Here is a 27,971-nt window from a genome sequence, read left to right as displayed (position 1 = left end):
TGTTTCAGGCATCTACAACTTCCCTGCTGGGCCACATGGCTCAGGACCAGACTGTAAAACCATGTCTCCAGTCTTACCTGCTTTCTTCTATCTTGGTGAGTCCTGGGGGTTGACCTGGGAAGTACTGTGAAACTGTCTCTGTACAAAGGAATGAAAACCATCTTATCAGAGGTGAATCTCGGAACAAGAATGGGAGGCTATGAGGTTCCTTTTGTTGGGAGGAAGAAGAGAGATGTGATGAATTTGGGTTAATTGTTTTGATTTGCTTTGGCTTGGCCAGGACACTTGAACAGGTGTTTCAGGCCTTGCCACACTTACCACCTTTATACCAGCAACAACAGGACTGTTTTCTTTCCTCCCTTCCTCCTCCTCTATCCACTTAAAAGTCATTAATCATTTATTTATTTGCTTATTCAGATGTGTGTGTGTGTGTTCTTGTGTACCATGGAGGTCAGAGGGCGTCTTATTTCCTTCCATCATGTTATGTCTTTGGGAATCAAACTCAGGTCATCCATTTTGGTGGCAAGTACCCTTACTTATTGAGTCACTTCATTGGCCCTCTTTTTTTCTTTCCTCTTCATAGCTTTCTTTTCTTTCTTCTTGCCTTTTAAAACTTTACAACTCTTTTCTTTTTCACTTGCTTCTTTTCTTCCCCTCTTCTTTCTCATTCTGTTTTTCTCTTTATTTCACCTTTATTTGTTCCCATGTGGGTTTGATAACATTTGGGCTAGTTCACAATTCTAATCTGTCTGTATGTGCTTTGATAGCAGAGCACATTAGAATCTTTGCCAAATGACACACGGTAGAGCATGTGTTTTTCTTGCCCACTCTTTACCACGCTGGTACTTTTGGGTTGCATCATTACTTCCTTATTTTATTAGAAGAACTTCATGACCTAAAGAGGTAGAGTAGACAGGGGACTGTTGAGTTCTTGGTAATAAGAGGAATCCTCTGAATACAAGCAATCTGTCACTCACTCTTTAATACACTTATGCAATGCTTATTATGGGTTAGACATTATTCTGTGATGCCTTCTCCTTCCCTCTCTGTTTTTTTAAAAAATATAACTCAATTAATGCCCCATAACTGAATGAAGCAGGGACAGTAATTGACCTCACTTCATAAGTAAATAAACTAAAACTTCAGAAAGTTAAGCACTTTGTCACATAGCAGGGATTCAAATATAAACCAAGGAGTTTTGCTGCTATCTCTACATTTATTTTTCCAACATGAAAGACCAATTTGATGATTTATTCTGCTTATGAAAATAATTTATATGTTTTATAACAATTTAAATATCAAGCATGTGACTCTGTTTCTGGACTTTGCTCAGTCATGGGTCTTTCTTTCCTTATACTCATGCCACACTCTTATTTTAAAATTTAGCCATTTGAATTTCTTCTGTTGAGAATTCTCTGTTCAGTTCAGTGCCCCATTTTTTTAATTGGGTTAATTAGCATTTTAAAGTCTAGTTTCTTGAGTTCTTTATATATTTTGGAGATCAGACCTTTGTCTGTTGAAAGGTTGATGAACATCTTCTCCCAGTCAGTGGGTTGCCTTTTTGTCTTAGTGACAGTGTCCTTTGCTTTACAGAAGCTTCTCAGTTTCAGGAAGTCCCATTTATTCAATGTTGTCCTTAATGTCTGTGCTGCTGGGGATATACGTAGGAAGTGATCTCCTGTACCCATATGTTGTAGAGTACTTCCCACTTTTTCTTCTATCAGGTTCAGTGTGTTCAGATTGATATTGAGGTCTTTAATCCATTTGGACTTGAGTTTTGTGCATGGTGATAGATATGGATCTATTTTCATTCTTCTACAGGTTGACAACCAGTTCTGCCAGCACCATTTGTTGAAGATGCTCTCTTTTTTCCATTGAATACTTTTAGCCCCTTTATCAAAAATCAGGTGTTCATATGTTTGTGGGTTAAAATCAGGGTCTTCTACTTGGTTCCATTGATCGACTTCTCTGTTTTTATGCCAATACCAAGCTGTTTTCAATACTGAAGCTCTGTAATAGAGTTTGAAGTCAGGGATGGTAATGCCTCCAGACGATCCTTTATTATATAAGATTGTTTTGGCTATCCTGGGTTTTTTGTTTTTCCATATAAAGTTGATTATTGTCCTCTCAAGATCTGTGAAGAATTTTGATGGGATTTTAATGGGGATTGCATTGAATCTATAAATTGCCCTTGGTAGAATTGCCATTTTTTACTATGTTGATCCTCCCAATCCAAGAGCAAGGGAGATCCTTCCATTTTCTGGTATCCTCCTCAATTTCTTTCTTCAAAGACTTAAAGTTCTTGTCAAATAGATCCTTCACTTCCTTGGTTAGAGTTACCCCAAGATATTTTATGCTATTTGTGGCTATCGTGAAGGGTGATGCTTCTCTGATTTCCCTCTCTGCTTCCTTATCCTTTGTGTATAGGAGGGCAACTGATTTTTGGGAATTGATCTTGTATCCTGCCATGCTACTAAAGGTGTTTATCAGCTGTAGGAGTTCTTTGCTGGAGTTTTTGGGGTCGCTTTTGTACACTATCATATCGTCTGCAAATAATGAAAGTTTAACTTCTTCCTTTCCAATTTGAATCCCTTTGATCCCCTTATGTTGTCTTATTGCTATCGCTAGAATTTCAAGCAGTATATTAAAGAGGTATGGAGAGAGTGGACAGCCTTGTCGTGTTCCTGATTTTAGTGGAATAGCTTTGAGTTTCTCTCCATTTAATTTGATGTTAGCTGTCGGCTTGCTATAAATAGCTTTTATTATAGTTAGGTACGACCCTTGTATCCCTAATCTCTCTAAGACCTTTATCATAAAGGGATGTTGAATTTTGTCAAATGCTTTTTCAGCATCTAATGAAATGATCATATGGTTTTTTTCTTTCAGTTTATTTATATGATGGATTACATTGATAGATTTTCATATGTTGAACCAGCCCTGCATCTCTGGGATGAAGCCTACTTGATCATAATGGATAATTTTTCTAATGTGTTCTTGGGTTCGGTTTGCCAGTATTTTATTGAGGATTATCTCTATCTCAACACTTTAATCAAATGCTTATATTCTTCCTTTTGTAGGTGGAAGGAGAGACCTGGCTGTTCTTTTTTTCATTGTCATAAAAGGTAAATATATTTACAATGAAAGAAGATGATGTTTTGATAAACATCTGCACATGGAATAGCAAGTTCAAGCTAATTAAGATATGCATTGCATATATGCTATTTTTTGTTTTTAGGATATTTATTATTTTGTTTTTACATCCCAACCAAAGTTTCCCTTTCCTCTTCTCCTTCTAGTTCCTCCCCCCATCTCCTCTTTCTCTCTCCCATCCACTCCTCTTCCTCTGTTTCTCTTCAGATACAGGTGGACCTCCCACGAATATCAGTCAGCCATGGTATACCAAGTTGCAGTGAGACTAGGCACCTCCTCTTCTACTCAGGCTGAATGAGGCAATCTGGTCGGAGGAATGGGTGCCAAAAGCAGGCTACAGAGTCAGAGGCAGTCTCTGCTACTACTATTAGGAGTCTTACAAGAAGATAACATATATTCTAATTTCTAAAATGATGAGAACAGTAAAAAATTCCAGAAAAAATACTATGTGTTGCTATCTCTCAGCACTGAAAATACCTGTTGCAGAGTCCATACTGGCATTTGGCTGTTCCCATCCCGCTCTCTACCCTAACCCTCTCCAGCTTATTAACTTCCCTCCCAGGTTCTCATCCCTATATAACCCTTCCATTTCAGCCCTGTGCCCTGTTGGTGATTTCTTGGTCTCTTCTCTCATCCTCTCTCTGGTCTGCCTCTTTCAACACACAGCCTCTTTTCTCACAGCCCAGTTCATTTTAGTGGTCATGTTCAGTCTACTACTTTCCTCTCCCTGCTCTGGAAGCTTCCAGATGGTTTGGGCTGTACTTTCTCCCTCACATCTACAATAAAAACCTTCCTCTCAACCATAAAATATGTTATTAATAACAAACAAACCATACACAGAGAGCATGTGACAGCACACACAAGACCTGACAGGGTCAAGCCAGGCAGAGTCCCACCCCAATCAAGAAGTTATTTACAATTGATGTCCACTGACAAAGGGAAAATCAGTTTTCTCTAATGGAGTGTTTATTGGGTACATCATACTCCATACTCTGGGGCAGGCCCATGCTCTGGAGTAAATATGAACTCCATCTTTTGTGGGCTTTTGTTTTAGTATTATTTTTGACTAATTGCTTTTTGTTTGTTTGACTTTTTTTTTTTTATTTTTAGCAAGACAGAACATAAAGTTGAGAGGACAGGGAGGTGAGGAGGATTTTGGAGGAATTGGTGGAGGGCAAACATGATCAAAATACACTGTATGAAAATTATTTTATTATAAAAAGTTACAGTCCCCTAACACACACACACACACACACACACACACACACACACAGAAATTAACCAGACCCACAGACTACACAACTCAATGAACTTCTGTATAGTTAGTGTAGACATTCAGAACAGAAGCTGTGGAACTCAACATTGGATTTTACACTTTCACAATCAAATACATTTTTATGCTCTTGTCTTCGTTAGGTTAGGGTTTTATTTCTGTGAAGAGACACAATGACCACGGCTACTCTTATAAAGGAAAGCATTTAATTGGGGAGGCTTACAGTTCAGAAACTTAGTCCATTATCATCATGGCAGGAAGCGTGGTGGTGTCCAGGCAGACATGAGAGTTCTACATCTGGATCCTCAGGCAGCAGAAAGAGAATGCCAAAGTGGGTGTGGCTTGAGCATCTGAAACTTTACAGCCCACTCCCAGTGACACACTTCTTTCAAAAAAGGCCACACTTTTTAATAGTGTCTCTCCCTATGGGCTTATGGGAGCCAGTTTTATTTAAACACCACACCATTTATCGATCACCCAAAACAACAACAACAAAAAAGTCCATGACAGAATTAGAACTGGAAAAACAACAGATTTTACATCCTCTTTCCTGACTCATGTCCATCAGCTGCATCCAGTTCTTCCTCTTCCCTGATATTCAGCCTTTCTCCCTCTCATTCTTCATGTTATATTGTACCCACATATATATTTGTTTACACATACACATATATTATTGATTTAATGCCTCATACCTTGCATTCTAAGTCATCCATTTTCCTGTAAATGTTTTGATTACATTTTTCTTTAGAGTGGAATAATAGTCCATGAAATATTGTTGTTATTGTAGTAACTATCCTGTTCAATATAGCTCTTGAATTTGTCTGTCTGACTGAAATTTCTCCTCCTCTGATTACAATCTTCCCCAGTCCCTACCCCACCACCTATAATCACCATTCCATTTTCTTTGCTTTTATGAGTTTCCAAGTGCACCTTCTTTCCCGCTAAACTTGTCTGTTAGTATTTGGATCTGTTTACTACTAGATGTGAGGTCATGGGTGAGATACTGTAGGCTGATTACAAAACAGAATTGGAAGATGGTGGCTGTGAATCTAGACATCCAAATCTCCATCTTCATCAAGGAAGTCAACATTTGTTTACAGTATGTATAGAGTTAAATTTTTTACAGATATGAAAATGTGAAAAAGAAAAGCTAAAGGAGCCAAGAGCATGTGTATTGGGGGAATGATGGGATGAGACTACACAGGGTGGGGAGAAATCCTTGTTTTGACTTAAAATATATTTTAAGATTTATTTTTTTACTTTTCATGTATGTATATTTATCCATATGTATATATGTGCACTATGTGTGTGCCTGATGCTCATGGAGGCCAAGAGAGGATGTTGGATCCCCTGGACTTAAGTGAGCCACTACACAGTGGTGCTGAGACCCAGTCCTAGCTGCCTTGAAAGAGCAGCAAGTGCTCTTAACCACTTAGCATTTTCTCCAGCTCCTTGGCTCAAAATTTTTTATTTAAAAAATACACATAATTATGTTAAGTGAAATAAGTCAGACAAAGGAGTGCAAATACGGTGTTGTGGAATATTTGTACACTGTGAAGATGCATTGCTGTGATTGGTGTAATAAAGAGTTGAATGACCAATAGCTAGGCCAGAGAAGATAGGTGGAATTTCCTGGGAGAGACAGGAAGAAAAGGAGGAATCTAGGTTCATGGATTATGACAGCAAGATGCCAGGGAGACACTGAAGAGTTTGGACATATGGTACAGAATAGAGGTACCCAAGCCATGTGAAAGAACATAGGTTAATAAAAGCAGGTTAATTTAAGTTAGAAGAGCTAGTAGAACAATCCTAAACTAATGGCCAAGCATTTCTAATTAATAATAAATCTCTGTGCCATTATTTGTGTACTGGTGGTCTGATGAAAAAGTATTGCTACAATACAGTGTTTTCTCTCATATGGGGAACTTAGATTTAAAATTGTGTGTGTGTGTGTGAGTGTGTGATTGTTATGTAGGTTTTATTTTTTTTTAATATTTATTTATTTATTATGTATACAATATTCTGTCTGTGTGTATGCCTGCAGGCCAGAAGAGGGCACCAGACCTCATTATAGATGGTTGTGAGATACCATGTGGTTGCTGGGAATTGAACTCAGGACCTTTGGAAGAGCAGGCAATGCTCTTAACCACTGAGCCATCTCTCCAGCCACGTTATGTAGGTTTTAAAACCAGAGAGAGGATCATGAGAGAGTAGAAAGAGATCTTAAGGGATATAGGAAATAGAGAGGACAATGGAATTTACATATTAAGAAACTGGGAGGGGGCGAGACTGAAGGAAGGACTGTGTGAGGGGAGTGAATGAGTGAAGCAAACATAGTATATGTATGAAGATGCCACACTGTAACCCATTATTTTGTATGCTAGACTAAAATTAATGAAATATTATTAGTGACATTTAGTACATTGATGATACGGTGCAGCCAGCACTTCTGTCTTCTTCCACGACATTCTTTCCACTCCCGAAGAAACTCTGCACTTATTGAACGGTCCCACTTATTGAACACGGACCCACTTCTATCATCCAACATAAGCGCTGGTCTGCATCTATTGCTTTCCCTTTTCTGAACACTTCACATAAGTGATACCACAAACATTCCTTCAACTTTCAAAGAATGAGTTACTTGAGAATTTTGTGTGATGTGTTTAGATCACATTCACTTCCCCCACAATCCACTACTTTTCACTATTCACACAACTTTTCTTTGTGTGTGTATTTTTAAATTTAAACCTATCAAGTAATTTGTGCTGCCCATATAGTCTTGGGTATGTGGGCTTCCACTGGATCACAATCAAATTATGGGGCGGTGGCACACCCTTAAAGAAAATGAACTCTCTCTCCTAGTAGCTATCAAATGCCCATAACTCACTGTTGGGACTTCATGCTCACCATTCCTCTCCTGACTGGGATTTGGTTTTGAGAGCCAGCCTTTTCCAGTTGAATGATATGCAGCAGTGTCTTCTGAAATAGTAAAGCAATTATGATCTGGGTATGTAGGTCAGTTGAGTGACTTGCCTAGCATCGGTGAAGCCCTGGGTTCTATCCCCAGTACCACACAAAACCAGGTGTGGTGATGTATGAATGCCTACAATCCCAGCACTCACAGGATGGAGGCAGTGAGATCAGAAATTCAAGACCGTCCTTTGTTACAGACCAAGTCTGAGGCCAGCCTGGGTTGCATACATCATATAAGATAATTATGATACAAGCTAATGCACGTGCATAGCTCTCCACTCAAGGGAGTCTCTAGCCTCTGGTTCTTTTCCTCAGGGCTGTGTGTACTGCAAGCGATGCAAGCACAGAGTGGTGAGTACATCTCCCCAGTACCCCCAAGCCTCCCCAGGATTCAACTAGTAAGAGGTCACTGATGTTAACCTAGAGGCTGTGCTTCCCTCCCAAGGCCCATTCCCTAAGCCTTCACTCTGGGCTGAGCCCAGTTCCCTGGTGGCCCTGGAGCAGTCAGTCACTCTGAGGTGCCAGGGGCCTCCGGTTGTGGATTTATATCGCCTGGAGAAACTGAAATCTGGGAAATATGAAGATCAAAACTTTCTCTTCATTAAGAGCATGCAAATAAGCCATGCTGGACGCTACCGCTGCTCATATCAGAATGGGAGTCACTGGTCTCCCCCAAGCGACCACCTTGAGCTAATAGCTACAGGTAACTGGAGGGAGGGATGGGGTGCTGTTGGTCTTGTGGCTCCAGTTCTGGACTTGGAGAGGGTGAAAGTGAGGCATGTGGGTGCTGGATGGTAAACCCCTAAATTCCCTGGTGCCAGTGTTAGAATGAGAGAAATGAGTCTTGGCCTTGCTTACTGAATATAGGGGTGGTGTCTCCAGGATAGTCATCAATCAAGACAAGTTACATTTTAATGTGATGCAAGAAATTAAAAAAAAATTATTCTTGGATAATTTCATGCCTGCAAACAATGAACTATAAATCATGCTCATCGCCTACGCCCCACTTCCAACTCTATGCCATTTCTCCTAACACATCCCTTTCCAACTTGGTGTTTTCCCTTTAAAATAAAACTCACTAAGTCTGGTTGGAGCTGCCTATCTTTGCATGGGTATGGAGACATCCCTGGGAAAGATTTTCCTTCTCCCAACAGCTGTCAGCTGCTGGCAACTCCTCAGTTAGGGAGGCCCTCTCCCTTCCAATATTAAAATACTAGCTTGATCTTGTGTAGGTGTTCATAGCTACTGTGAGATCATATTTTATAAATCTTCTCCATGCTTTTAATTTTTTCCTGCTCCCTCTTCCTCAATGTTTCTTGAGTCTTAGAAGGCATGTGCATTAAGTCTTCTGTGTAGGCCTGAGCTAGACTGTCATGTATTCTCAGAGTTTTTTACATTTTATTTTTAAAAATAATCTTTTTTTTTTTTTTTTTTACATAGCAATCCCAGTTCCCTCTCACTCTACTCCTCCTGCTCCCCTTATCTTCCCCCATTTCCCATCTTCTCCCCAGAGAGGGTGAGGCATCCCATGGGGAACCAACAAAGTCTGTCACATCACTTGAGGCAGAATGAAGCTGGCCCCACCCCGGAATCTAGGTTGAGCAAGCCATTCCTCCAAAGGGAATGGGCTCCAAAAAGCCAGTTCATGCACTAGGGATAGATACTGGTTCCATTGCCAGTGGCCCTGCAAACTGCCCAAGAGAGGATGCCTTAACTACTCTTCCCCTTTAATCAGACTGAGAACTAACCTAATTGTCATCATAGAATCTTCATCCAGTAATTAATGGAAGCAGGGGCAGAGATCTTCAGCTAAGCACTGGGTCCAGCTTTTGTATTTGCAGTTTTAAGCACCTACAAAGACATCTCCGTGTGCTTCCTGTCTTTAACACAGTTTTCTCTCTTTCCAGGCGTTTATGGTAAACCCTCCCTCTCAGCTCATCCGAGCTCAGCAGTTCCTCCAGGCAGGGACGTGACTCTGCAGTGCCAGACTAAACATGGTTTTGATCAATTTGCTTTACACAAAGAGGGGGATACTGGGCTTTATAAGAAACATGAGAGATGGTACCGGGCTAATTTCCCCATCATCAAAGTGAGTGCTGCTCACAGTGGGACTTACCGGTGTTACAGCTTTTCCAGCTCATCTCCATATTTGTGGTCAGCCCCCAGTGACCCCCTGGTGCTCGTGGTTACAGGTAAGTGGGTCCAGATCCAAGATTCTTTTCTCTAATATTTGTAAACCCTTGTGGAAATTTCGAGGGAGTCAGAGGTTTGGCCAACGAGAGCCTCCAGCTCCAGTCAGCTTTGGAGGTGTATGAGTATCCTATAGCTGCTCTAACAAATCACAACAGACTCTTGCTGGCTCACTGTAATGTAAATTTATTACCTTAGCATTGTGAAGGTCTCAAGTCTGTGAAAGGTCTCACTGTTATAAAATAAAGCTGTCAATTATTGCAGTTCCAGTTGCAACATGTAAGGTATATAACCGACCAGAGGAAAGTATAAAGAAAAAAATTCCGCCTCTCAAGTGATTAAGTATTAATAAACATGAAAAAGTGCTTCACATCACTAGCACAGGAGAAGTACATATTAAGATTTGTGAGATTCCAACTCACCCCAATCAGAATGGTGGTCATCAATAAAACAAACAAACAACAAATCCTGACGAGAAGGTGGACAAAAGTGGACTGTTATCGATGGTCACTGGGAATGGAAAATAGTCTAATCACTATGGAAACCAATATGGAGCTCCCTTAGCAAATTAAACACGTATAAGTCTGCTAAACATGTATCACAGAGACACTTGTAAACCATTGCTTAATTGTAACCCTGTTTGCAACAGTGAAGTTATACAACCAACTTAAACAGCCATCAACAGAGGGATGAATAAAGATATTAAATGTAGTTCTTAAACAAAGGGATATTTTTTTAGCCATTAAGACAAATGTCACATGTTTTCTCTCATTTGTGGGTCATAGATTTTATATAGATACATAAAAATTTTATTTCTACATATAACAGGAAAGCTGAAACAAAACTAGCTAGGGCAGTGGTTCTCAACCTGTGGGTCATGATTCCTTATGGAGGTTGAATGACTCTTCCACAAGGGTTGCTAAGACCATCATAGAACCTAGATAGTTACAGTACAATTCAGAACAGTAGCAAAATCACAGTTATGAAGTAGCCCTGAAAATAATGGTTGGGGGTTACCACAACTTGAGGAACTGTATTAAAGGGTAACAACATTAGGAAGTTTGAGAACCACTGATCTAGGAGAAGCAAGGGAACTAATGGGAGGGATGAGAAAGTGGAGGGAAGCAGGGTAGGGAAAATCTGTTCAAAGTACATCATATACATACATACACATTTTCATATAAGTACACAAAATAGCCTTACATAATGTATTATAATAAAGAAACAGTTAAGGACAACAAAAAGTTACAAAAGTCTGTGATATATAAAAGAATCAAATAAAATGGAATGCATTGTTGAAATTTTAGTGGCAAAATCCCTTTTGTTTATTTTTTGGGAGCACTTTGGGTCTGTTAGCCTTAAATTGATTTGGACTAGTGGGTCACTCTTCGGTGACAAAATCCTGAGAGAGAGGCCTGAAGATAGAGAGGACAAAGTTTGGGACTGGAAGGAAGTCTTGCACATGCTGTGACTTATGCAAGCAAACCTTTTAGGAAGCCCACTTACATAGTATTTTCAGGGGAGAAATGGGACAGAGCGAGCAGAAGCTATCATGCAATGAGACGAAATCAACACGAGGCTGACCAAGCAGTGTTACACAAAAGGAACACAGTGTCTCAAGATCATAACAGAGCGAGCACACAGTGGCCTTATGACTGACAACTCCAGTTGTCTCAGTGGGGAAAGGCCAAGTTTCTAGGAACCAGAACTTTGACTCTTTTAAGGTCCTGGCCCCCAATCCAGAGCAAGGACAAAGAACTAAGTTACTTTTGTCCTTTCTTCAAGGCCCCTGAAAAGCCCTGGGTCCATACTGCTCTCTACATTTTGTCATTGTGTCAAGTTGCCTGGGAAAAATTTATAGGAAGAACGATTTATTTTTGTTTATAGTATCAGAGGCTTCAACTGTATTCCTGGGGTCATGGTAAGGCAGAAGAACTTCAAGGCAGAAAGATGTAGTAGAGCAAGGTCATTGAGCTCATGGCATCCAGGAAGGAGAGTGATCATAGGAAGGGACTAAGTCAAGCTATACTCTCCAAAGACATACACCCTCAGTGACTGACTTCACACTTCTCCCACTACCCAACAGCACATTCAGAATTTGAATCCATCGGTGGGTTAATCCATTGGTTGTGTTGGATCTTGATGTGGGATACCCCACTGTATGCTGTGAATATCTGTTACTCTCGTTGGTTGATAAATAAAGCTGATTTGGCCTATAGCAAGACAGGATAGAGCCAGGTGGAAAATCCAAGCAAAGAGGCAGTGAGAAGAAGGGTGGAGTCTGAGAGACACCAGCCTCTGAGGAAGCATAACATGTAAAATATAAGGTAGCAAGCCACCAACCATGTGGCCAAACATAGATAAAAATTATGGGTTAATTTATGTTGTAAGAGCTAGTTAATAATAAGTCTGAACTAATAGGCCAAATAGTTTGTAATTAATATTAAGCCTCAGAGTGGTTACTCAGGAACTGACAGGTGGGACAGAAACCTCCAGTTATAGGATGCTTTTTGATATAATAGTATCTGGAAATATTCTTATAGACACACCTAGAGGTGTGTGTTCCTAGTTTCTTAGGTATCTCTCAATCTAAATAAGTTGATAGACAAGAGGTATCATACACTTATTTTAAAAATATAATAGTATAGCTGGGCAGTGGTGGCGCACACCTTTAATCCCAGCACTCGGGAGGCAGAGACAGGCGGATCTCTGTGAGTTCGAGGCCAGCCTGGTCTACAAGAGCTAGTTCCAGGACAGGAACCAAAAAGCTACGGAGAAACCCTGTCTCGAAAAATAATAAAAAAAAATATAATAGTATAAGTAAAATCTGAAGGTTTTTCCTCTTTGGTTCTCCAAACCACAACTAATCATTAGATTTTCTTCTTTAGCAATTTTATTGCCTATGGAAATAATACGCCTGAGTTAAAATGATTAGTTCACCAAGAAAAAGAGATATAAACATATCAAAGATTATGAGACAGATTACCAGGGTGACTCATATGACATAGAGTCTTCTAGACATGATATGGAAGCTGCACCAATGAAATTTCGACAATATGGTTGCCCAAACAAAACAAGCATAATGGCAGCACCAGCTGACGTTGCCAACTGAGTGAAATCTGGCAAGGGCTCCCCACTAGATGATGAGGTATAGGTAATCAGTGGCTCCTAAGAGAGGGAAAATTTGTCTTCCCTGGGAACAAACCACATGATAGGTTATTCAATATCAAGTGGACAGTCCTAAACACATATGTAATATGTACATATGAGCAACATTAAGTTATATGTTATAATACACACAATAATGAAGAAGAGGTCATGAATTTGTGATGGAGTAGGGGAGACGTGAGGTGAGCTGGAGAGGGGAAAGTGTGGGGTGGTGGAAATGATATAAACACAGAACCTATGTATGAAATTCTCAAAAAATTAAATAAGAAATCAGTGAACATGTAACAACATAGCAAGGATTATTTTACATTCACAAATTGCTGAGTTCTTACTTTTGCTTTATTTTTTATAGTACTTTATTTTTTTCTCCTTTTAAAATTTTATGTTTTAAACTCATGACCTTGTGTATCCCAGACTGGTTTGAACTTACTATGTAGTGGAGGATAACCTTGAACTTCTGAGTACTGAGTTACAGGCTTCAGCTACTATGTCTGGTTTATGTGGTGCTGGGGATGGAACACAGGGCTTTGTGCATAAGAAAGCTATTCCAACTGAGTTGCACCTTCAGTCTACATTTTGACTTTTCTGTTTTGATTTTTCTATAGAATAAAGACAAGAAAACATTAAAGAACTGAAATCCTGAATAGTTATAGATTATAAATGATTTAAAATAATGAAAAGAATGTATCTCTGCTAGGGCACATATTCAGCTTGCACAAGGCACCCAGGTTCACTTCCAAGTACAAAAAAATGTATGAATGAATGAATAAATGAAAGGAAAAGGACTATCTTATGCTGTTCTAATAATCAGAATACTGTATACTGTTTCAAGTATTTACCTCCTCTCTCATTGCATACTCCCTCTCACCTGTGAGTCCTGATGCATTTCCAAAACTTTACCCACGGTTCTTGTCTCCACATATAATTCCTGGGACAAGTGCCAGTCAAGTGACAAATGACAAATGAGGGGATAGGTGACAGGGTCCATGGAGACAAAGGTAAGAAAGCAACTGTACAATGTACCAGGGGAACAGGCCAAGCATGTTTTTCAATCAGTCAGCAGTGGGAGCTTCTTCATACTCATTTGCTACATGAGAAAAATCAAGTCACAGAAATGTCTCATTGTTTGTTCAGAATTCACAGTTAACAAACTTACAGGGTACTGACTTCTCTTCTTTTCTGATTTCTCAGGACCCTCTGCAACTCCCAGCCAGGTACCCACAGAGGTACCATCTCCCACAACAGGTGAGTTCAGTAGTTTCTGGTGTCTGGGGAAAGAAGTTCTATAATGAAGGTGCCCTCAAATGTAGTCCCCATCCTCAAGAGTTTTATACTCACAGGCTTAATAGGTTCAGGAACATTTTTGTTAAAACAATAGGCAATCTCATATACAGATAATGGACTTAGGATAGAAGGAGCATCCTGAACAAGAGGTTAATAACTGGTTCTCTTATGACACCTGTGTAAAACAGAGATACAATTCACATTCCATGTGCCCACTAAGATGATTATAACTATACAAACACAAACTAACTAGCCAATCAACCAATCAACCAACAAGCTCAACAGTCAACAACCAACCAACCAACCAACCAACCAACCAACCAACCAACCAACCAACCAACCAAACAACTAGCCAATCAACCAACAAGCAAACCAGATAAACAATCAAGACACGTGTTGGAAAGATTTAGATACTTCTACAGTACTGGAGGGTTATCAAATAAAGCATATAATTTGAAAATTAGTCTTATAGTCTCTCAGAAGTTAAACAGAATTATCCCCGTGACCCAGTGATTCTGAAATTCTTAGAGTGGTACTAAAAAATTTGAAAACTTATTGTTTTAGTTACTTTTTTAATTGCCATGATAAGACAGTATGGCCAAGGTAACTTATAGAAGAAAGAGTTTACTTGGCCTTACAGTTTCAAGGGGCGAGTGAGTCTATGACAATAGATAGGCAGGCATGGCGCTGCAGCTGTACCTGAGAGCTTGAATTTTTATCTACAAGTATATGGGAGAGAGGAGAAGGAGAGAGAGAGAGAGAGAGAGAGAGAGAGAGAGAGAGAGAGAGAGAGAGAGAGAGAGAGAGAGAGAACTGAAAACTGGTGTGGGCTTTTGAAACCTTAAAGCCCACCCCAAGTGACATACTTCCAGCCATGAGGCCATCCATACCTGTTAAACTTTCCCAGTTTCTTCAAATGGGGAACAGACATTCAAATATGTGAATCTGTGGAGGGAGCTTTATCATTCAAACAGTTTCACTTATGTTCACACAAACTCTTACGCTTGAACGGTCCTAACAGCATCATTCATACCAGCCCCAAAGTGGAAACAAGTTAAATGCCTGTCTGTTGAGATATGGTCCAATTCTATGAAGTCTTTGGGTACTAACCATGGGTGTTTGAATTGATTAATCTCAGTAGTTGGGCAATGCGTGTCAGATGAGAGAACTTTAGAGAAGTCAGTTATCTCAGAAGGGGTCTGGAGAGTGGGGCCACTTGGGATGAACTGTTATTATTCTATTTTCTTATAACATTCCTGCTTATAACTCTTAGAATCCCCCAGGAGATTTTCTATCTTACCCTCAACCAAGGTATCTACAGCTGGTAAGTAGGCATTTAAAGCTTAATGCAAAAGGGGCATGAGGATGGGTTTTTGTTTCCCATCAGCAGAATCTATAGACATTTTTCTCTGAGTCAGAATTTTATATAGCTAGTCTGACCTTAAGCCCACTATCTGGCAGAAGATGACCTTGAACTTCTGTTTCTCTTGCTTCCACCCCTTGAGTCCTGGGAGTGAAGGCATGTGCCATTATGCTCCGTTTATGTGGTGGTGCTTATGAAACTCAGGGCTTAATGTGTGCTAGGCAAAGCACTTAACCAGCTGAGTTATCTTTCTGACCCCCATATGTGTTTTTATTTTTTTTTTTGTGGCAGAGTCCCACTATGTAACCCTGACTGGCTTCAAAGTTGCTATGTGGACCAGGGTGGCCCCAGATTCACAAAGATTTATAGGCCTCTGCTTCCCAAGAGCTGGGATTAAAGATGGGTACTACCACACCAGGCCCACATTTATGTTTTATATACACATTATATATAGCCTAAAGGCAATTTTACATAATACTTCTTTTTTTATTTAAAAATTGTACATACAGTATGTTATGATCATGCTCTTTTGTCTCCCCAATTCCCTCGGGTTTTGATTGCAATCTGCCCTATGAAGATTAGGTGTGGATTTTCTTCACTTGTGGCATCATATCAGTGCTTGGAAATGTCAAATTTTGTAGTATTTCATATTTTGGATTTCCAGATTAGCAATGCTGAACCTGTACTATTATGTATAAGTCAACCCATTGTATTATAGTATCTATTCCACTTGATAGATGATAAAATCGACTCACAGATGTTGAGATACTTTTTAGAGGTTCCTTATATAATAAGTGCTGTACAGGGAAGTCAAATCTGGGCAGCCTGACTCTATGGTTTATGTTCTTGTTAAATGTCATGGACTTCTGCCTCACAAGCACATGAGAACGCATGTTTATATCCAACAGCGGCAATGCTTCCACTTCTTTACACTTGGCCCTTTCTTCATTCTTAAAGAAGTCTATGAATATCACTGTCCCTCCAGAGGGGTGAAGTCCTCCATTTGGTAAATGGTCCTGTCTATACCCACTTCACTTGTATCCCATCTCTTCATTCAGAGATTTTCCCTGTACATGGAATATGTAGATCTGTTATCTCGGGACCTGGTGCATAAAACATCAAGGGAAGTAGAATATTCAGAAATGACCAAGAAGGTTAAATGGGAAGGGTGAAAATTTCCCAATAGTCAAGTAAGGACATTCCCTCTCCCCCTTACTCTCTTACAGTTTTCTTCTCTTATAAGTCAGCAATATAGCCAGGTGTTGATTGTCTGAGGAGGGATCATACTGGGATTCTAGAAAGGAATCGATGAGAACATCGCTCGATAGAGAACTGGGCTTCTTCAGTTCTGACTCTTGATGGGGGAATGGAAGGACCCTATGGGAATGTGATGAATATCATAGCTAATGGAAGATAATAGAATCTCAATCAGGGATATGGAGTTGGTCCTGGAGAAGAGCCTTTTTAGCGTTATTTTCAACTTTCTTCTTTTGTTTAGGGTTTTCACACCAGCACTATGCCAAGGGGAATCTGGTCCGGATATGCCTTGGTGCCATGATTATAATATTCCTGGTGGGGCTTCTGGCAGAGGATTGGCACAGTCGGAAGAAACGTCCACCACCCAGAATCAGAGCTGTGCAAAGACCACTCCCACCCCTCCCACTGGCCTAGAAATGATGGAGGTGGGTCATCTTTCTATCTGTTGTTTCATTGGTTAAGTAATAAAGAAACTGTCTTGGCCCCTTTAATAGGACAGAAAATTAGGTAGGCGGAGTAGACAGAACAAAATGCTGGGAGAAAGAAGCTGAGTCAGGAGTCGCCATGATTCAGCCACCAGATACAGACGCAGGTTAAGATCTTTCCTGGTAAGCCAGCTCGTGGTGTTACATAGAATATTAGAAATGGGTTAGATCAATATGTAAGAGCTAGCCAATAAGAGGCTGGAACCAATGGGCCAGGCAGTGATTAAAAGAATATAGTCTCCGTGTAATTATTTCGGGGCATAAGCTAGCCATGCGGGCGGCCGGGTGCTGGGGACGCAGCCCTGCCGCTCGTATTACAACATAGAAATAACATGACTTATAGGACAGAGGTTGATCAGATGTTCATAACCGTGGGCACCACCATTAGAACCTCAGACACGGATATAATCAAAAATGGGGAGGTTTTTATAAAGAATGTGTGTGGAGAATGCCTCAGAGCCAACAAGGTAGTTTGACTTATGTCCTAGAATGTGATGGTGTAGGATGGCATGCGAGTGTATCCTGCTACACACAATTTAAATAGTATAATTTGTTTATTTTTAGAATTTCTCCACTTAATATTTTCAACCTAAGGTCGATCACATGTGATGGAAATCATATAAAGCAAAACCACACATCAGGAGACACTCCAACAACAACAACAACAACAACAATAAAATAAACCACATCTGTGGCTTCCTTCATATTAGAAAGAGTCCTAACCTTATCTGAAAGGCCAGAATAGTCAAATCCAGAGAGACTGGAAATAATTATTTATGGAAGCTGAGAAGGGTAGTGGAAGGAAATGCTGGGATTACTACTTGATGAGTTTAGAACAATAAATTTTTAGTGTAATTGTTTTGAAATTAGAGATGATTGTTTCCCCACATTGTCAGTGTGCTAAGAGCCATGAAATGGTTCACTTAAAAATCCAATAAGGCAGCTGAGCAAAGTAGGGAGCGTCTATAATCCCAGTACTTGGGAGGAGAGGTAGGAAGCCCTTGAGTTAAAGACCAGCTTGCACTAATATGAGTCCCTGTCTCTGAAACAGATGCAGTCTTGTGACCCGACAACCATAATGCACTGCGTATTAAAAGAACACAAAATGATTTTAAATGTTGTCAACATAAAAAATATATTATTAAATGTATATATGTATACCTCATAAAATGTGCAATTTTTCTCTTTATGTCTGTCAAATGTTGATTTAGGAAAAGAATAATTTATAATATATGACTTACACACCCAAAAATATTAAAAGAAAAACCTTTCTCTTTGTTACCCATGGGGTCCTCTCTCTTAGGATATGTGGGGTTATATTGGAAATGCTTACCACTTGGCTGTCATCAAGTCCTGGCATCCAGCTAATAGCTGCTCCTTTCCTTGAAACTGAAACTTCTATTTTGTTGGTATTTTCAGTCTTCAGATTATAGTATGTGTCTCTTAGGGACAATGGAAAAGGTGTCTGGCTAGTTATTAATGGTAATACATATATATATATATGGAACACTTTTGGGCTTGTTTGCATATTTATTTTGTGGTGTTTTAGTTGAAACTTAAGACTTCCCACATGTTAGGCACATATTCTACCACTGAGTTATGGCTTTCTTCCCTAGAATTGTTAAAATAGGTTGACCTATATATTTATAATAAGATAAATTGATGAGAACACATCTTTTATGGGGTTTATTCTGTTAGTAAGGAGAATTAAGGACAGAAAAATCATTAAAAATTAGCTTCTAAAAGGGTTTTGAAAAAAAATTTGTTTTAAAATCAAGTGTTGAGAGAGCGGGACGTCCGTCTTCGGGTCGCAGCAGTGTTGGTGGTGTTGATCACCCGCGAGCGAATTAAAAATGGGTGACATTGAGAAAGGCAAGATTTTTGTTCAGAAGTGTGCCCAGTGCCACACTGTGGAAAAGGGAGGCAAGCATAAGACTGGACCAAACCTCCACGGTCTGTTTGGGAGGAAGACAGGTCAGGAGGCTGGATTCTCGTACACAGATGCCAACAAGAACAAAGGTATCACCTGGGGAGAGGACACCCTGATGGAGTATTTGGAGAATCCCAAAAAGTACATCCCTGGAACAAAAATGATCTTCGCTGGAATTAAGAAGAAGGGAGAGAGGTGGACCTAATAGCTTATCTTAAAAAGGAGTAACTCCACTGCCTTATTTATTACAAAACAAATCTCTGATGATTTTTAATGTGTACCGTAATTTAATTCATATCCCAAAATTCAGATCATGAACGGCTAACAATGCTTTGTTGGACAGTCCTGATTAAGGAAAACTGATTTGTAGAAAAGTGGATATGATCTTTATTAAAAGTAACGATTCCAGTTGCATAAACACTGTCACTGCTCTCCCTTTCTCAAGATAAGATTGAACTTAATTATTAAAGTTCTACTTTCCACAAAAAAATCAAATCAAATCAAATCAAATGTTGTGTCTCATAGATACCCAAGGTTAGGGCTTCAATCATTCCCACCTGAGTAGCCAGTCCCTCCACCTAGAGTCAGGAAGTTGACCTGGCTCAAGCTGCTTCTGAAGGCCATGTCTGGGTTCGTGATTCATCTACAGCTGGGGTCTGTGTGGGTGTCGGTGGCCTGTGTCACCTTTTAATTAATATTTCCACCTGCTCCCCGTTTCCCATTTCCCTCCCCTCCTCCCAAATATTGCCCCTCCCCCCACTCCCCTCCCCCTATCCCCACTCCTCTTCTCCACCCCCCACACCATTCCCCCTCCCTCTCGATACTGAAGAGCAGTCCAAATTCTCTGCCCTGCGGAAGACGAAGGTCTTCTATCTACGTCCAGGAAGGTGAGCGTCTAAACAGGCTAAGCTCCCACAAAGCCAGTTCATGTATTAGGATCGAAACCTAGTGCCATTGTCCTTGGCTTCTCATCAGCCTTCATTGTCCGCCATGCTCAGAGAGTCCAGTTTCAACCCATGCTTATTCAGTCCCAGATGAGCTGGCCTTGGTGGGCTCCCAATAAATCAGATCCACTGTCACAGTGGGTGGGTGCATCCCTCGTGGTCCTGATTTCCTTGCTCATGTTCTCCCTCCTTCTGCTCCTCATTTGGACCTTAAGAGCTCAGACTGAACTGAACAGAGAATTCTCAACAGAAGAAATTCAAATGGCCAAAAAACACTTAAGGTCATGCTCAACCTCCTTAGCGATAAGGGAAATGCAAATTAAAACAACTTTGAGATACCATCTTACACCTGTCAGAATGGCTAAAATCAAAAACACCAATGATAGCCTTTGCTGGAGAGGTTGTGGAGAAAGGGGCACACTCATTCATTGCTGGTGGGAATGCAAACTTGTGCAACCACTTTGGAAATCAGTGTGGCGATTTCTCAGGAAATTTGGGATCAACCTACCCCAAGATCCAGTAATACCACTATTGGGAATATACCCAAGAGATGCCCCATCAAATGACAAAAGTATTTGTTCAACTATGTTCATAGCAGCATTGTTTGTAATAGCCAGAACCTAGAAACAACCTAGATGCCCTTCAATGGAGGAATGGATGAAGAAAGTGTGGAATATATACATATTAGAGTACTACTCAGCGGTAAAAAACAATGACTTCTCGAATTTTGCGTGCAAATGGATGGAAATAGAAAACACTATCCTGAGTGAGGTATCCCAGACCCAAAAAGAGGAACATGGGATGTACTCACTCATAATCGGTTTCTAGCCATAAATAAAGGACATTGAGCATATAATTTGTGATCCTAGAGATGCTAAATAAGAAAGTGAACCCAAAGAAAATCGTATAGTCATCCGCCTGGAGAGGGGAAGTAGACAAGATTGCAGGGCAAAAACTGGGAACTTGCGGGTGGGGTGGCATGGGGCAAAGGGGAAATGGGATGAGAAACATGAGAAGGGGAGGATGGGAGGAGCTCGGGGGATTGGGATGGTTGGGATATAGGAAGGGTGGATACGGGAGCAGCGAAGTATATATCCTAACTAAGGGAGCCATCTTAGGGTTGGAAAGAGACTTGACTCTAGAGGGGTTCGCAGGTGTCCAGGGAGATGTCCCCAGCTGGTACCTTGGGCCTATCCTATACTGATGAATGTCTTACATATCACCTTAGAACCTTCATCTGGCGATGGATCGAGGTAGAGACAGAGACTCAATTTCCAGCAAATATATTTTAAAGATTAATGGAAGAGTGCTTACATCGTAACTTTGAGCTCTTTATGTCAAAATGATGCACCATCCTTGTTACACCATTAAAATTAATAAAAATATTGAACTTACTTTTATCTAAATGCCCAAAGGCTGTATCTAAGACCTGAACATTTGGTTTCAATAGTTGCTACAGGTACAGAACAGGAGAGGTCAGGCCCAGCTCAGGGCTAGTATTTGCTTTAAGCTGTCTGTATACAAACACACCTACAAGATGCTTTCTTTCTTTTCTGTTTTTTAAAAATATCAATCCAAATTACCACTCCCTCTCTCCCTCCCATTCTTTCCACACACCCTGCCACCCTGCCTGCCTCTAATCCTAAGAGAGGGTAAGGCACTTTGCTTTGTGAAGGGTCCAAGGTCCTTCCTACTAAATCTAGGTTGAGCAAGGCATACATTCAAAGAGAATAAGATCCCTCAAAGCCAGTACATGCAGTAGGGATAAATTCCAGAACCACTGCCACTGACTCTCAGTCTGCCCCAGCCATACAACTGTCAACCACATTCAGAAGGATTAGTTTGGTCCTATATTTGTTCCTTCCCAGTCCAGTTGGAGTTGGTGAGTTCCCATCAGCTCAGGTAAACTTTCAGTGGATGAACCCTTTATGGTCTTGATCTCTTTGCTCATATTCTCGTTCCTCCTACTCTTCAACTGGAACTTGGGAGCTCAGTCCAGTTCTCTGATTTGGGTCTCTGCCTCTGTTTCCTTCTGTTGTTGACAAAGGTTCTATAGTGATATTTAAGATATTCCATCAATCAGTGTTTTTGATCTTGGCCATTCTTATGGGTGTAAAATGGAATCTCAGAGTTGTTTTGATTTGGCATTTCTCTGATGGCTAAGGATGTTTCCTTAAGTGTCCTTTGGCCATTTTAGATTACTCTATTGACAGTTCTCTATTTAGGTCTGTACTCCATTTTTTATTGGATTATGGGTTCTTTTGATGACCAATTTCTTGAGTTCTTCGTTGTAGCGCGCCACGGTGCTCTGCGCACCATGGCGCTGTCAGCTGTCATGTTCCAATGTAGTGTGCCACGGCGCTCTGCGCGCCAGGTGCTTTGCGCACCTTGGCGCTGTCAGCTGTCATGTTCACAGGGTCTGGCACTAAGCCCGTTGCCGCCATTTGCTAGTGTCCCTAGTAGTAAACAACTTCTGAGCACGCTCGCTACCAGCCCAAGAGTGGTTTGAATCCACCTATCAATTGCTCACACGTCTTGCTCACGCAATTGCATCAGTGTGGGCCGAGCCAATCAAGCAATGACACATCATAGGCGGACCAGGCACTGTATATATTCCCCCGCGCGGTCGGGCTCGGGGTCTTTTCGCCTCGATCTTATCTTCAGTCTTCTGCGCTCCAATAAAGTACGTTCCAAGAAGAATCCTGTTGTGGTCGTCTTCTCTGCTGGCAGAGTTGCGCGCCGCACTTCGTATCTAGACAACAATTAGGACACTAAGAGAGACATATATGGATCTAATCTAAATGGGTTACACTGTTGAATAAAGGTATGTAGTAGGCATAAAAGAGAAAATAAAGAGTATAGAAAGTCATAAAATAAAGTTAATGATTTAAAAAAGGGTAAAATCTTTAAAGAGCCAGAGTACAGATAGTCATAGATTAAAAAAATAAAGAAAAATAAGCCATGTAAAAATGGAAAATTCCCAGAGAGTCTGGATTGTGTGTATTATTGTGTTTTCTTTAAATTTTTTCACTTTAAAGGAGCTAAGTACAGAAAGACATTTCATTGTGTGGTCTGCTAAGCTAATCCAGCAATGTATATCATAAAGGTATCTTGACTTCAGAATTTGGGTCAAAGGATATGATGCTTTGGAAAAGAGGTTCTTCTTTTGTTTTCACAGAGGATGAGTGCTTCTAGACCAATATGATATGATAGACCATGGCCTCCTGAAAGGTTGCTGTGAAAACCCTCAAAAATTACTTCATTCAACTGCAGACTGAGATGAACCTAGCATACAGGATATACCATGGAAGAACTGATTAACAGCACCCCCATTCAGCACAAAGCAGGTTGGAGAGAAATAATTGTGCCCATATTCCCAAATATTGTTTATAAATGTTCTTTTATATTTAAAGGTGGATATGATATAGATATGAATAATTTGCATTGGTGTAAATCTTGATTTATTGATACAAGTTTAAGGTCAAGTTTGTTATATGTATATGTATTTCTGCTCTTGATTAAGGTATTGTGATTGTGTAGTTCATTTAAAAATGTAATGTAGGGGATCCCAGGTTTCCTCAGGGATGTCCCCAGCTAGGTCTTTGGACATCAGAGGAGAGGGTGCCTGAACTGGCCTTGCCCCACTATCACACTGATGATTATCTCGAATATCACCATAGAATCTTTGTCCGGCAATGGATGGATAGAGACAGAGACCCTCATCAGAGCAATGGACTGAGCTCCCAAGGTCCAGTTGAAAAGCAGAAGGAGGGAGAAGATGAACAAGGAAGTCAGGACCAAAAGGGGTTGGTCCACCAACTGAGGCAGTGTGCTTGATCTAATGGGAGCTCACCAAATCCAGCTAGACCGGGTCTGAGTGAGCATGTGATCAAACCAGACTCTCTGATTGTGGCTGACAATGGGGCTGACTGAGAAGCCATTGATAAAGGCACTGGGACTTGTTTTTTCAGCATGTTCTGACTTTTTGGGACCCTAGTCTATATGGATGAACTGCACCCTAGGCCTGGATGTAGGGGGGAGGGCCTTGGACTTCCCACAGGGCAGGGTTCCCTGCCCTCTCTCAAGCAGGGTGGGAGAGAGAGGAGGGGGTGTGGGGGAGTGGGACGGGACTGGGAGGAGGGAAGGAAGTGTAAATATTTGAATGGAAAAATAAAAAAATGTAATGTATAATTAGAAAATATAGGTTGTTAATGGATAATCATTGATAATAGTCAAGCTTGCAGTCATGTTAGATTTTCTAGATATGTAGAGATATATTTCAGTTATATAGATTTTCTTCATATCTTTCAAAGACTACAGAATATGGCATTTAAAATGTTTTGATAACTTAGGACTTTTCATGACAATGAGACAAGTCTGCTCCTGGCAGCACCAGCTACTTCAAGAGGAAGATGGGCATAGAAAAGGCTTATGGAGTTGGTCCTGCAGTTGTTCAGTCCCAAAGAAATAAACAGGGGCCTAAATTAATCATAAACAGATTGGCCTATTAGCTCAGGCTTCTTATTAACTCTTATAACTTATATTAGCCCATAATTCTTGTCTTTGTTAGACACGTGGCTTGGTACCTTTTTCGGTGAAGCAGTCACATCTTGTGTCCTCTGCATCTGGGTCACTACTGCAGACTGTGCTTCCCTCTTCCCAGCATTCTCATTGCCCCACCTTTACTTCCTGCCTGGCTACTGGCCAATCAGCATTTTATTAAAAACAATACAAGTGTCAGGATAAAAGACCGTTGTCCCACAGCAGATCACCATCTTAATCTACATAAATGTATAGTGTGGCATCTATGCATAATGTGCTATAAATGTGATAACTGAATTTTGAAATAGAAAAAAATGTAAAAACCTTAAAAATATATTGTACAAGATACATCTAGTAAAATTTTTCCATCACGGATGTCTGTGAAAGCCTCAACTGCAAGCTGAGAAGCTATTTGCAGTTAATGGGTGACAGGGGTAGTTTTTCTTTGGGAGTGTAGTTACTGGTAAGTTCTCTGGTGGGTCCCACATCAATCCATATATGCATAGCAAAGGTTTAAGAATTAATTTTTACAAAAATTTTCACAAGGGCTATTGATGTAGTTCAGTGGGCAAAGGTGATTGAAGACAAGCCTGACGTCCCGAGTTAGGTCCCCAGGACCCACATGGTGGTAGAAGAGAACCAACTCCTGCAGGTTGTCTTCTGACATCCACGTGTGTGCTGTGGAGTTTGTGTGTGCACACACATTTAATAAAAGAAATAAAAACTGCATAAAATCATTTTAAGTGTTTGTATGAGTTTTTCAGTTAGTACACAGGAGATCTGGAGAGATAAATTGGTGGAAAAAAGTGTGTATTGCCCTTCCAAATGACCTGGGTTCAATCCCTAGCAACCATATCATGTAGTTAGCAATTACCTGTAGCTCCAGTTTGGAGAGGTCCGATACCCTCTTCTGGATTCCACAAGTACTTCATGCATGCAGTGCACATATAAACTTATAGGTACCCTCCCTTCCCCCACATGTTAAAGTTAGCATACAATTAATGGGTTTCATTATGGTCTTTTTATTCATTGTTTTTTCAGTGGCCCATATCCCCTATCTCTTTCCCATAGAGTTTGCTGATATGGCTAGTCTTCCAGCTGATTGCTCTAGGGACTTTCTATGTCCACCTTCTGAGGCTGAAATTATAGGTGGACTTCTATGTACATCTGGCATTTGCATGGGTTCTGAAGTTTTGTACTGGGGTCCTCACAATATTATGGCAAACATTTTAAATACTGAACCACTTCTTTAGACCCCAAACCTTACAAGGCTAAGAGATTAACAATAAAATAAAAGTAACTATGAAATACGGTGCCTCTGTCTCAAACTGTCCCAAATCATCATTTTCGCAGATAGGGCTTCACTATGTAGCTCTGAGCTGGCCTAGAACTAACAAAGATCCACCTCCTTTGATTCTCGAGTAACTGAAATTCTGAAAATTGAAGTTGAGGATGAAGGAGACTGTTGCATAAGGCAGAGGGTAGAACAAGATGCTGTATAGTCTTGTGTTCATATAATTGGCTTTCTATATAGAAGAAAAGAAAATGAATTCAGGCATGGTGATTTCATGCATGCAATCCTCCACTTGGTAGGTGGAGGCTGAAGGATCAGAAGTTTAAGGTCATCCTGAGCAATATAGTGAATTCAAGGCCAGCCTGAGCTATACGAGACCACTCTCAAACAAAACATTGATGTAACCTGCTTTTGTAATAAAAATGACATGCTTAGTAAAATAGATTACCTGAAGAAAAATAAAGCACTTTTGTATGAGAGAGATTTTAAATGTATTGCAGGAACACAAGTTAAAAAAGTAATGGGAGAAGGAGAGGTAAATATATATGTTCTCATGTTTGGGATGCATATTTAACACAAATGACTCAAAAATATAAGGAAGATTGTTTATTGGGGAAAGGGGGATACAGAGGGCAATGAAAGGGTGAATATGAGCCAAGCACAATGATATGCTTGGATGAAAATGTTACAACTTAAGTTATTTATTTTATCATATCTTTACCAGTGGTCAGGGTCTGATCTGTATTAACTGATTTGTGGGCTTTTGCATATGTGTAGATATGAGAGAGTGAGAAGAGTACGTGTGAATAGGGTTAAGGTTTTTCAGAATCGGAGGAACCATTTTTGCCATGAGAAAATGGTAAATCCAGGGACTGGAGAGATGGCTCAGTGGGTTAAGAGCATTTGCTGCTTTAACAGAGGACCAGAGTTCAGTTCCAGAATGAATGTTGGCCACTACACAACTGCTTGTAATTTCAGCACCATGAATCTAACATTCTTATTCTTGACTCCATGGGTACTTACATGCGCATACATAATAAAAATTAAATAATAATAAATATTAAAATATTAATAAGAATTAAAAAAGAAAATTATGGACCATAGTTTAATGGAAGAAGCTGATAAAAGGAGCTAAAGTTCTGAGGGTAAAAGTCTAGGTTTCAGAAAAAACATTTAATTGGGGACTTGTTTACAGTTTTAGAGGGTTACTCCATGATCATCACGGTAAGCAGCAGACAAATATGGAGGTAGGGCAAAATCTGAGAGCTTTACATCCAGATCCACAGGTAGCAGGCAGAGAGAAAGAGAAAGAGAGAGAGAGACAGAGAGAGAGACAGAGAGAGACAGAGAGACAGAGACAGCCAAAGATAGAGAGAGGAAGAGATATAGAGAGACAGAGACACAGATAGAGACAGAAACACGGACAAAGGCAGAGAGAGACACACAGAGAGATAAAGAGGGAGAGAGAGGTGGTAAGAGAGATGGAGACAGAGAAAGACACAGAGACTCAGATACACAGAGACAGAGGTGGGAGAGGAGGATGAAGTGAGAAAATAATGGAAGAAGACATGAAGGTATAGAGACGAGACAACCAAGGAAAGGGGCCTTGGAAAAATATTTAATTTTTCTTGTTTTCTGTTGGACACACACACACACACACACTAGTCATGTGAAGAAAGAGAAGGGTCTCATGAGAAACCAACCCTGTCCACAATGTTGATCTTAAAAATTATTCCTTAAATTTGTTTCTAGAAAGTTTTCACATGTAAACCTTGCATGGTGATCTCTATTATCCACCATGTTCCCTCCACTCCTGCCCACCCTTCATTCCTGAAACTATCTTACATTCATTTTGTTTTGTGACCACTGAGACTAATGAGGTTCATCTGTGTGATTGTGGGGTTGGAGCTAAGCTTTGACGCCTATATTGGGCAGACACCTAAAGAGATTCCTCTCTCTCACAGAGTGTATCAATAGTGAATATCTTAGAGCATATCATAATCTTAAGGTAATAAATTTATAATGTGATACTTGTCCTGTAGTATTTTGTTGTGGCATTTCTGACAAACAATATGAACAATTTTGTTTAAAATTTTGATACTTTGTCCATTATGGAAG

At 40.3% G+C, this 27,971-nt stretch overlaps 2 protein-coding genes across 2 annotated transcripts; both read left to right on the top strand.

Annotated features, from left to right (window-relative positions):
• Nucleotides 1–61: 61 nt before the first annotated feature.
• Gp6 (glycoprotein VI platelet) lies at nt 62–17,072 on the top strand. Its single transcript, XM_057762935.1, is given in 9 exon segments — nt 62–95; nt 7,712–7,747; nt 7,842–8,099; nt 9,304–9,588; nt 13,946–13,999; nt 15,312–15,362; nt 16,178–16,179; nt 16,359–16,407; nt 16,900–17,072. Coding segments are annotated over 9 exon segments (942 nt in total).
• A 1,924-nt stretch (nt 17,073–18,996) lies between these two features.
• On the top strand, nt 18,997–19,278 carry LOC130869771 (cytochrome c, somatic-like). Its single transcript, XM_057762192.1, has one exon. The coding sequence runs from the start codon at nt 18,997–18,999 to the stop codon at nt 19,276–19,278; it is 282 nt and encodes a 93-aa protein (XP_057618175.1).
• Nucleotides 19,279–27,971: the final 8,693 nt, after the last annotated feature.

The sequence above is a fragment of the Chionomys nivalis genome, chromosome 2, assembly GCF_950005125.1.
Source record: "Chionomys nivalis chromosome 2, mChiNiv1.1, whole genome shotgun sequence".
Taxonomy (NCBI): domain Eukaryota; kingdom Metazoa; phylum Chordata; class Mammalia; order Rodentia; family Cricetidae; genus Chionomys; species Chionomys nivalis.
The sequence above is the reverse complement of the archived record's forward strand: the minus strand, read 5'-3'. Positions and strand labels throughout refer to the sequence as shown.